General features: G+C 32.8%; 1 protein-coding gene across 7 annotated transcripts in view; it reads left to right on the top strand.

Moving 5' to 3' along the window:
• The first annotated feature begins 1,240 nt into the window (after window positions 1-1,240).
• LOC120326693 (MAP/microtubule affinity-regulating kinase 3-like) overlaps window positions 1,241-12,545 on the top strand; it is a 44,972-nt gene continuing 33,667 nt past the window's right edge. For all 7 annotated transcript variants that reach the window (XM_039393026.2, XM_039393020.2, XM_039393025.2 and 4 more), the window contains exons 1-3: window positions 1,241-1,384; window positions 1,780-1,977; window positions 2,840-2,893. In XM_039393026.2, the coding sequence (XP_039248960.1) occupies window positions 1,334-1,384; window positions 1,780-1,977; window positions 2,840-2,893 (303 nt within the window). In that variant the 5' untranslated portion in view covers window positions 1,241-1,333. The remainder of the gene's footprint in view (window positions 1,385-1,779; window positions 1,978-2,839; window positions 2,894-12,545) is intronic.

Raw genomic sequence — 12,545 nt, 5'->3', positions numbered from 1 at the left:
TATTTGATATCTATCACGAATTTTATTGTATCACAGTGTTAAATATGGTAATATTGTTCGATTTTGGGTTCGCGGGGATAGTTTATGAGCAAAAATGAAAGCATCTCATCTGTCAAGAAAGATTTAAATCAGCGCCGACCTAAAGAACTACCTAACTAAAACTTGATTTTTGGCTTTAATATTCCTTTCATTGCATGTGAAAATTTGGAAGTGGATTCACTCCTTCTAATATTTGGTTGATGATTATTGCATAATATCATTTGCGATATTTTGAATGAGTGTACAATTTCGTGAGCGAACTAAAAATTAATCGAAGTGTACATGGTAACACAGGACGAGGGAAATAGCGGAATTTACCTTAACAATGTCAATCAACTTATTGACACTCAAGCTTATGAAAAACAGTCGGAATTTATAACTAAAATTAGCCAAAATAAGAATGTATTTGGAATAGTCCATTGTTTGGTTATGGCCATCACCGGAATTGAATTATATTTATAAAACAGTATATGAATCTGAAAAATAGATGACATAAAGAGTAAATTGCCCAAATTAACTGACACAACAAAAATCCTAATGTAAACCAGCCAAATTTATTTATCAGCATGAAGGGTTTATATGACAACAGATGTAGGTGTGAAAACACAAAGTAAACATGTGGTATTGGAGGTGTTACATTCTAAAAAAACACTCAAAATCTAAATAAATGCTCTTGATCATAAAAACTTAATAAAAACTTAAAAACTTGTCAAAGATAAACATATATGTTATTATAAAATTTTTTAATTTAGAGACAATTTAGAATATTTTTATTTGAAAATTAGAGATTTTGAGCTGTCAGACAAGCAGATAAAAACATACTATTTCTCAACTGATAACAAACAAAACAACAGGCAGAGAAAACAATGTCCTTTATATTATGTCAATTTGGATGTGATCAACATGAAGATATAGTGATTCATGTAATTTTCCACATGAATTTGCCCCCAATTTAGAATTCATCCGATATTCCATATTTAGAAATAATTTTTCAGAATGTATTCGAAATAGTCAAATATTTGGTTTTGGACATCCCTGGCTACATTTCTGTTTCATTGCCATGCACGTCAATATGGATCGAACAGATTATATAACTGCTCAGCAACCCTCTTTCTCTTCCTTATTTCGCAATAATTAGGTCACATTCTATTAGTATTACTGATTCCTAATGGACAATATTATTTTTAAAATTTACAGTTGTTTATAATCATGTTTCAATCTATAGTGTGATAGTTAGGGGTCTCGTCTCCAATCGCAATCTTGGATTTACAAATCAAGTCTGGTGTTGCGTGGCATGACAGCAAGGATGGGTTTGCCTACTGTTAAAGAAGGAATGGATAGAGGGGTGATATATTTTTATCGTTTATAATAGATTGCTGTTTGAGAATTGTATCCATCATGCAACTTTTGTTGTTTGCTGGCTGCTTTTGTATATCTGTTTTTTAATAATATCGGCTGTTATTATTTCAGATTCATTTCAAAAACACATAATTAAACAAAATTATAGTATTGTAAAAGGAAAAGCTTACCAAATCTTAATCATATGGCGAACCACAGCCTCTCGTCCGATTACCAGTCAATGTCGGTATGGGATTAGTTGGCCAGTTATTTGTTTTCGGATGCATGGACTTGCTATTTGTATCATAGACCTTGTTTGGTTATTTTCTCATGTTTTTTTAAATAGGCTACATCTTTTAAATCCACCTGTTTTCCATTGTTTAACGTTAGATTTATATTCAGGGTGGCGGAGATGGACCTGGAAATAGTGTAAATTCGACACACAATCATAATCACAGCAGTGGGATTCAACGGCAAAGCAGTCGTGTTGCTTGTCCAGATGAACAACCACATATTGGAAAATACCGTGTTTTAAAAACGATAGGAAAAGGAAATTTCGCAAAAGTGAAGTTAGCTCGACATGTTTTAACAGGAAGAGAAGTAAGTCATGGGACATAGACATTATAGCTGTGGTTAAGTTTTTGAATGTTCAACTGTCCATCTTATGACTTATTATTCCTCTCTCAGAATGAGAATTAGTTATGCTGCATTTTTGGAGCCATGTTTTAATTAGTATCTTCAAAAAAAAAAGGGAGTGAATAGCCTATTGTGGTAGACTAAATCTGATAAATTCAAGTATAAGAATTCACCAAATTGTTAGCTTTTCTGGCCTGACTTAATAGATTATTCATTGTCGTTTAATAAAAAAGTCAATAGAAATTCAGTTGTTTTGTTTGTCCACTGATCCCCTGTGTAGATTCATTGTTGATTCAATATTCTTTTGGATACATCTTGTTCTTGCTCATTTGTTTGGTGCTGTTTGAATTTTTTTTAACCACAATCCAAATTTTATTACCTATAATTGGATCAAATTTAATTTTTTGTATTTTGTGTCTTTTTATTTCAATAATTTCTCGTTATGACATATGCTTCTCGTATGAAAGAGTAGTAGTAATGTAGGCTACATTATACTTCTGATCGAAATAGGTCGAATCCCTAAAGATATTATGATATAAATACTGGCATATGAAGCTTTTTTTCATAAGAGCAGAAGTAAAAGAGATTCATCTCTGCAGAGCTACATGCATCGCTGAAATGCCTAGAGCTTGTAAAAGTCTGAAACCATATAGAACTATGGCTGTACATTAGTTGTCAATAAACACTTCCTGAATATCATTCATATGTTCATAGCAATATTGTGGGGGATTGCTTTATTGATCATAAAATTTAGTTTTTATCTTTAGACATAACTTAACACCATTTCATTTTGGTATTGAAATTTTAACATTTATTTTATTTGCAGGTGGCAATCAAGATTATAGACAAGAAACAATTGAATCCAAGCAGTTTACAAAAGGTTTTTATTTACTTGTAATTTTAATTACCTTGAATAAGATGGTACCTGACTGTTTTCATCAGTTGAGATTTACTTTGTATTTCAGGGCATATAAAATTTTATAAAATTGTAATAGGCCGAGATTTGCTGATATGGTAGATAAAAAAGTCAAAATATTTCACATGACATGATCTTTTAATTGATATTCCATCCAAGTTTTGCTTCCTGTTATTAGTGGATTACAGGATACATATTTTATCTATTTAGAAGTATTACCGGTACATTTGGGCTTTCATTCAGCATATTATAATTGCACAATCAATACATGTTGATTGTGTCTTATTATTCAGGGCAGTCACATTGCCAATAGTGATTCGAATTAGTGTTTCTGTTCTGAGTTTTTTTTTATGATTTGCAACGAAGCATCATAGTATGAGGCTAATAAATAAATCCAAAGTGATGCATTATGCTTACAGCCTTAAATGGCTATCATACTGAATATCTAGTTCAGGGGTGTGCAAAGGTTGACCCACGGGCCAAATGCGGCCCACAAGGGAAAATTGTGCGGCCCGCGGAGGCGACTGGAGAGCAGTTTAAAAAATTTATATTAAAAGGTACAAAGGCTAAATGAGTTTTGGTTACAGCCTATTAGTTGTTTTTGTCTGAATCTAACCTAGAATAAGATTTGACAGCAAATATTTGGAAATGAATCTTGGCAGATTTTACTGAAAACATCTCAACCAAGATAACTTTCCACATTTCGAAAAAGTCGTGGCTTCAAATATGGCACTTTTTTGTAACATCCTTTTTTCTAAAAACGGGCGTCATATCGAATTGCTAGCACTTCAATTTAGGCAAATTTGGATAAAAGTTGTCAGGGAAAGAATCCAGCAGCAAACTTTCCACTGAATTCGTTTAAATTGGGTGTGACATGATATTTTAATTACAGTTTAAAGAAATTTATGCGTTTTAACTCTTCATTTCTGCAAGGACCCCTAATGATGACCTGAGATCAATATCAAAAAGACACCATTCTGTGCCTGCAACTAATAGAAAGCTTGTGTTAAATGAAGGTGCGACCTGCGGTTTTACCCGGTTATTGATAATTGGCCCGCCTGCGAAAAAGGTTGCACACCCCTGGTCTAGTTAATTATTAATTGTCAGTGTGAGGGGAACTCTGGTTGTTCTATCAAGTACACAAAGCACATTTCATTCACACAAATGACAGCGTAAATGACTTAAATTCACTGGTTATTATTGCTGATCCATGATATAAAGTTCATAGTTTTATACTTAGTTGAAGTCCATTTTGGCTATTTCTAGTGTTATTTTGTTAAACCAATTTTTAGGACGATGTAATTGTTTATGTTAATTTTAGTTTTATTCCTTTGTTGTACAGATGGCAGTACTGTAATAGATAAATATTCAAATGTGGTATTCAGTTATCTCTTTGATCTTTTAATAAAGATTTAATGTATGCATATATGAAGATGGTCTAACCATCCATAGTCAAAATTCAAGTATTTAGAAGTGGTCACTTTCAATAATTACACTCATAGCATAGCTCATGGCATTGTGAGATTGAATGTATTTTTTTTGTTTTGTTAAATTAGCCAAAAAATATTACAATATTAATCTATTTGCTTGATATACTACATAGGCAGAAAAGCCAATTGAAATTCTTAGGATTTGGCTCCTCGTGCTTAAGCTGAAAAATTTGCGCTAAGGCCATTAAAATAGCGAATTTACTGCTTCCTGAGTTCATTACATATGGAATATATACATGTTTACATTAAACTATAAACCTACGTGAAACAAAATTGGGAACGATTGATTTGACGAATGAATTGTCGAATGAAAATAGTGAAGCTATTTCATAAATTCAATATCAAAAGCCTGCTTGACCCAACAACAAGTTTTATGCACATGGCTATTATCAATAGTTACCAAATTACTGAATAACTGTTTGGATATAAAGGCAAAAGCCATATATCAATCCTTACTTTGTCATCGTTCTATTCTGAAATGTATATATCTAAAACAGCAAGTAAAGCTAGGTTATGTTATGTATTTTGGTATGTTTACATAAGTGTCTGGGTCTGAATTTCTCATTATATCTACTTATCACAATGGAGGCTTTGATCACTTATGCTTGACTTAATATAGGAGAGATACACAGGGTGGGTTACAGTTAACACAGACAAATATAAATAACTGTAACACTGCATTTGGCCCGCCCTGTATTTATGCACATATTTATTATCTTCTGATTTGATCCCAAAATTTAACTGTCTGAAATAGTCGTAAGAACAAATATATTGTATTTGGGCATATAGTTGCCAAGAAATGGTAATTATTGATATAATTTGCTCAATACATACAATTTTAAATTTAGCATCATAGGGCATAATGGTACCATACTTTGGCTTTGCCCATGTAATATGACATTTTTGTTCACAAGAATTCAAGATCACAGAAGCAAATGTATACAGAATACTTATACTTCAACACGGAATAGGCCTACTATGTATACTAGGGCTATAATTCTGAAATTGTTTGTTTCAATTTCAACATCTTGAATATATACTAATGACCTGACAGCTTACAGATTGATCAGATTATAATATGCAGAATTTTGTTTGCAGATGATCGTTATTTGTTTTTCATTTAATTTTGAATATATTTCCTGTAATTTAAAATGCATAAATTATAGGTATTGATTTGCAATGATTTTTTGAGCTTCAAGCTTCTTTCATGTATTATGTATATATTATTAGCTGACCTATATTTTTTTTATGAATACAATTACCGTATTCAAAGCGGCAAATTCACTTCATATTGACTGGTTGAGCATCTCTTTTACATAAGACAAGTTGAACACTGTGTTTTTGTGGCTTTTGGACCAACTCAAATGCTAATAGTGCATTGGAAAATAGTTTTTGAAGTGAAATTGAAGTTTTTTAAGTTTATTTTTAGACGAGAATTACCTTGACAAATCATGATATTGTAATTGTATGTACAATGACTCAATCTATAATGTTTATTTTATGACTGAACTCATAGCACCAGCAAACACCATTAGCCACAAAATTTAGTGCGCGGACTGGCGGTAATCTTCTCAATTTAGAAATTGAGCTAAAATAATCGATTTCATGATATATGTAAAGGTCGGCTCGATATAAAGATTAATTGGTTACTGACCAGAGAAATACTAGACGCTCAAAGAAAAACTGAGAGCTTTTAAACTAACAAACCACTCTTGTTATTATTATGATAAAATATATCTCAAATTATTTTGCTTTCAAGTACATCAGACAAAAGTTGATTAATTAATTAATAATGCAAAAAGCGATGCCCAAAATTATTTGAATATTCGAATGCTTTCGAAGTTACAGGACTATCATTCAATTGTGAATTCTTTATTTTAGTACTGATTTAGAATTTTTCAATTCTGGGCTTCAAGGCTTTATTTAACTGAAAAAAAACCAAACATGGCCCAATTTGAAATATAATACCCATGATTTTTTTGAGCTTGTTTGAACTAATAAAATATTTGTTTTTTTCATCTCTGATTACAAATGCCATATCTTTATTCTTATAACTCTCAAGCAGGATCTTCTTCATAGGATACAGAATGCTTATGTTTAGGTTTTCGTGAACATTATTGAATTTAATTTATTCAGATTTCTATCACTATATCTTGAATAGTTTATTATGCTGTTTTGACTATCCCTGGCTGGAACCCAAGAAACCTTGTCTAAAAGATTAGGGGCAAAGGATCATTCTTCTAATCTCCTGGAAAGATTTGAATTTTGACCATGTCTTTGGGTTTTTCGCCATCAGTTTCATGAATTATGTATGTAGTTTCCCTAGGTCTTGTAATATAGGTGGACTCCTTGGCGATCATCGATTTGTTTTCACATATTAAATCACAGTATACTGTGTGAATTGTAAAACATCAACATGTAGATTTTTTTTATGAATCCTGAATAGATATATTTCCGAATTCAATCTTTTTAAAAAATGATAATTTTGAACATCATATTTAGAGCATTTTTTATCATAAATATCTAAGTATTTCATTGAGAACAGGTCTCCAACCTCGCTTATATTCAATAAGATCTGAAGGAGTTCAGGCGTATTTTTTTTTTTTTTGCAAAATAAATTCCAATTCCAAACAATTACACCAAGCCAGGACACATATCATCTTTTCATTTCAGTGTTATAGGTCTGCATAAAAAAAAAATGGAAAAAACGAATAGGCAACTGATAAACATTCTACTGAAATTACTAATACAAGTATTTTTTTTTTAATTATTGGGAGCAACCATAGTGAATGAAATAATAATCATTTTTGCATATTTTCTAATTTCCCTCGTTTACAATTTCGTCAGACTTTATATAAACAAAAGAAATTAAAAAACCAGTCCGCAAATGACCTTAACCCTTTCTCCGCCAAAAAAAAATGTAACTTTGAATTCCTCATGTTTTAAAATTGTCCTTCACAACTTTGGAAACTGTTAATTTATTTATGGGTTTGCGAAAATTCAAATTTTTACCTTCAAATTTTAAAAAAATTTGCACTTGATTTGTAGTAGTGGATTCTAATCTAAGTACAAATTGTTCTGCAATCTATATTTAAAAGTGTTATTATAATTTCTCAAGGTATATACCCAAGGCAAATCGTTATCACTCGGAGCTACGTTCATAATATAATAATGAATGGCGTTTCCGTCGAATGCGGGCTTACTACGGCAAAACACATTGCGTCATACTTACGAGTATGAGTTTGCCAATCGGGTTTCGTTGACGATGACGTTTCCGTAATAAAGACCGAATTTGTAAATAACTTCATTCTAACCACGCCGTGAACTATATCAAGTGTCTTCTCTATTCTTGGTCAACAAGCATGGTATGTCAATTCTTCGATCTGTCTTTGACATAAAATATTGAGTATGTTATAAATTAATGGACATTTTTGTTCACATTAAAACTCGTATTGGCAATACACGTCTTAATTTAGTGAGATTTAATGCCTATTGTCCGACAACATCCCTCTTTAGATTGTCAAAGATATCGAGTAATAGACTCATTGGTATAGGTAATTTATACCTTGATGCTAGTCAAATTTAGAAAGACTCGCCAGATGGTCTTAGGAATTTCCTTGTTTTATGAGAAACACATATGTTGTTGCTGAAAGGGAGCAGAATATGTCAAATTCACACCGGTCGTAAAAACATCTATAAAGGAAATATGGGTCGTCGAGCGTTGAACAACTAACACGCTTCCACGGTCACGATCACTTTAAGTTTCCCCTGGCAACCTCTCTACAAAACCACGTTCACCAGTTGTTACCCGTCGTTACCGGTTTTGTCTGGTTTTCTTTCCGTCTCTAGCAGCGACATTTTGTCCTACGGAAGTCATTCGTCGGATAATTAATTCGTATTGGATCCAAAATAGACCCCTTGAATTGTCGAGTGGTTTAACGCTGGTTTTGAAGGCATAAAATCAATTTCGGTTTGCATGCGGCACACAATTTGCGGTGGGTCGAACATAACAGTACGAAATGTTAAAACTGAGGGAAAGTGTTATATGCGTATTGCTTCGACGGTAGCGTCCTTATAACTTCTATGGTGTGAAACATTTAATATATGATTCTTCTTGACTTTAGATGATCAAATGAAATTTAAATCCATCTAGTCTAGTAATCAAATTATTTCCAATTTTATTCGTTCATGTCGTCCAATACATCATCGTACGGGCACAGTTAATGTTTTTTGATTGATCGGCCCGTCACGTGACGTTTTCACTTTGGGAATATGCACAATATTCTATTTTCAGAAAGCGTATGATGTAATTAGACTACATTACACTGAAATGCTGCACGATTCTGAAGTTCCAATTAGGTTCAGTTTTACCGACGTAAAGCGTGCACACCAAAACGCACGATGAAAATTCTAAATTACTACGAGCATTGTTGCACGCCCAGAATAATTTACTATTACAAATATATTATGAAATAATATTTTCGAGCATGATATATCGAATATACCAAATTGTTTAAGGTTCAAGATAGAACAAATATAATCCGAAAGCATTTTCAATAAATTTGATTCTGGGAAATGTTTTCAGAAATTGAGTTAACACAATTAAGACTTCAACTGCTCAAAATCGCATGAAACTATTTTCATTTATTTTTGAAATCAACAATTTGAAATAACGAATTTATTTAATTTCTAATCGGTTTGAACTTTCCTGTCTGAACCCACAGCTTTGCTGTGGCCAACAACTTTTTCGTCATTCATTTTCGTAGGGTAATTGTTTCCGTCTTTCTCGGGAATTATCCGAGTAAATTGATTTATTTGGAAATCTTAGGCAGCGAGCGGTGACTTGAATTTACCCATTTAACCCTGCTAAAACGCTTAAAAACAGTGAAAAACCGTCAAAAAACACCAATAACCCTTCTAAAACGCTTAATATCATATTTTATTTCGTTATTTACCCATATTTTGCGTTTTATATCTACCTAGATGAAAAGTTTTAGTATTTAATTTTAGAAATATTTCAGCGCCTTGACGGCTTGGTTTAATAATTGCAGTAGAATTCATTATTAAAAAAAAACGTAATGCTCGTCTGCTCAGTGTTGTTCGCTTGTTTTTACCTGACTGGCTAATGGCCATGTACACTTCCTTTTGTCTTTTGTGGCCCAATCTAGTTCAATCTAGCTCTAGCCCACCCCAGTCACATTTTTATCAGTTTCTGAGCATCGATTTCTTGCTATCGATAAATTTGCCTTTTGGCACTCTCTACTCCCTATTCACAGTGTCGTCACCATCATTACTTTAGCAGCCCAGAATTTGAAGTCAATAGATCAAGCATAAGCCTTGGACAAATGAGTTGCAAAAGCATCAATATATTGAGAAATACGGTGATAAAAAGCATTGGAATTGATTGTGTAATTTCATTAAGAACTAATAACACCTCACGACATACAGCATCGAATTCTAAAATTGTCCCTAACTTCCGTTTAGTGCTCATATCTATAATGTACGCTTGAGGATTACACACAATGGGCTAAACCCAAAGCTGTATATTTTGAGATAAATGATGCTTTCATTTGCTTTATTTATATTTTACATCTGCGAAACATGCGAATGAAATAATGAATGTGTACAATTAAAGCTGATATTATGTGAATTCTTTGGTATTCAAAACTGAAAACAGTATTGAGTAGAGGTAAATTCACAAGAACTTATTTAAATATTTTATTAGTAATTTCAATTGGCTTCGTGCCTCAAACTTCCCGCGATAGTAGAGGCCTAGGGTTGTCCAGTCTTGGGTAATGTATGAACCAAATTGAAAAGATACATTTATCGTTATTTACATTTATACTTGCATGTATTACTTCATGTTTTGCACTATATCGGACATGAATGAAAGCTAAATATAGTTTCGTGAGTTATTTTATCTTGCTTGACAATGAATTTAAATTTGATTTTTAATCGTTTTTAACTCGATATGCGTGGAAATTGAAAAGGTCAAACTAGCGTTATCGATTACTTTGTGAAATTGGTGTAATATGTTAAACCTCAGTTCTTTATATATTTTTGGTTACTCTTTGGAAATTTGTTTCTCAACATCTCATCTCCATTTTCAACCATATGTTGTCAAAAATAATCTTGAACTTGAATAGGTCGGGTTTGATTTATCGTGATTCGTGATGGGTTGTCAATTGTGAGCTGAGCTTGCAAGTTGGGATCGTCACTTCACATTCGTTGTATTTTTATTTCTTATTTGACTAGTGTAAGTCACGGCTTTTTCTGTTCAAAAACTAGTCACATGCGAAAGCATTCAAAGTTAGTTCTAATCAGTATTTGGTTACAGTGAAACACCTAGTTACTTATCATTATTTTTAAAAGTGAGGCGCATGCATAGACTATCGGCAAGTTTTATATCTGACCCGAGGCAAGTCATTGAAATTTGGCATCGTAAACTTGTACGTGGTAGTGAAATTTATGATCCGTGTGCATAATTTTTCAATTGTTTCCAATTTAATAGCCGAATGTTGAACACGACGAATACCCCTGCTATCCTCATGCCAATTGGTATAACGAATATCTTGCAGTGTTCAAGTAGTTTCTCTTTTCCTATGCGCCAGCAGAAAAGGATGAATGTTTTGTGTATCCAAGTATTCCCTAATTGGAATACGATATGAAAATTTGGTTCTTTTGCGTATTGCTGGAATATCGATGAAATCGTGACCACGTTCCTCGTTTATAAGTTTATAGGGCTATTAGGCCGCTACAACCATAAGACCGCTGGTGGCAGTCCATATTAAAATCGATGACTGACTCCGATCATTGTAAAAAGATAGCAAGAGGTGGACCAATATATACTTGAATAAAATAATAAAATACATGTAACAATTTAAAAGCATTTCCCTTGGTGGTGTCAACAAATTAAATTATCTTCTCATAAAAATACTGGACGTTCCGCTGCCTCTCGTATACAGTAGTAAAATGATAGTTAAAATCAGATTTATTTTGATTATTTCCTTATTGTAACATATAACAATCCTGTTTTAAAATACGGTATTTGACAACGTGCATGTTTACTTTATCCTTATCATCGTTGCCTTCATATAGCAACTATACATCCTCCTGTAAACAATAAAAGATAACTGACGTGCACTAATGCTTAGTACCAATTACCAATTGATAATAATTTATCGCTCGCATACCATTGTTGGTCCAAACTATTTATATGATCAGTTTTGAAATACTTCTAAAACATTTCCGTACCGCAAGCCAAAATACCATTTGACTGAATTTATAATTTAGTGGTTCTTATCGGAAGTATGTTAGCCATGAGAAAATGTATGCAGCGCTCGATCGGGACTTTGCGCTTGCCTTTATTCTAGTTTAATATCAATATGCCGCCGTTAATATGAATTTCGTGTTCTTATGGGCCCCGACCCCCAATGACGCCCATGGATTGGGTCTACTCTATGTGGGTCATGAGCAAAGGATTTTTCGTACTACTGCTGCGACGACTACAGTGATTTAAAGTGAATTGCTTGTTTTTTTTATATTAATTTTCCGACCGTAATGCATTTATTATTTCACTTTTCATCGTTGGCTTTCTGTTATTAAAATGTGGCGAATAATATAACTGATGGTATCGTTAAACACAAAGATATCTTTTTCATTGGAGTGCCACAGAGACTTACTATATACACCGAGAGTTATATTGCAAATTGCGATGCTCGCCCAGTTATTTACTCTTAATGATAGCTTTGCTGTTTGTATAATCGCCGGTTTTAGATTCAATTGAAACTCGTATGCCTAATACACACACAAATCGATACAGACGCAATTACAGTTTAGTCGTTATTATTTTCATCAATTGTGCGACATATTAATTAAATTACTGATTGGTAGATTCAGTGAATAAATTATGTGTATAAACAAAAGAAAATGATTTTATTTTTTTTCCCTGTAGGTGACCATCAAAAATTATTTTCGTGCTAATTTGTCGAACGCATTGTCTTTTTCTGACAAATTTTAGTTTTATAGTTCGAACATAACATAACGCGCGACTTAACGATCGGAAAGAATATAATTTCGATAGGACATTTAGTCGCAAAATATTTTTGGCGCGCATCGATCTTCCG

This window comes from Styela clava, chromosome 4, assembly GCF_964204865.1.
Source record: "Styela clava chromosome 4, kaStyClav1.hap1.2, whole genome shotgun sequence".
NCBI lineage: Eukaryota > Metazoa > Chordata > Ascidiacea > Stolidobranchia > Styelidae > Styela > Styela clava.
Note: the sequence above shows the minus strand (reverse complement) of the source record. Positions and strands in the feature narration are given on the sequence as shown.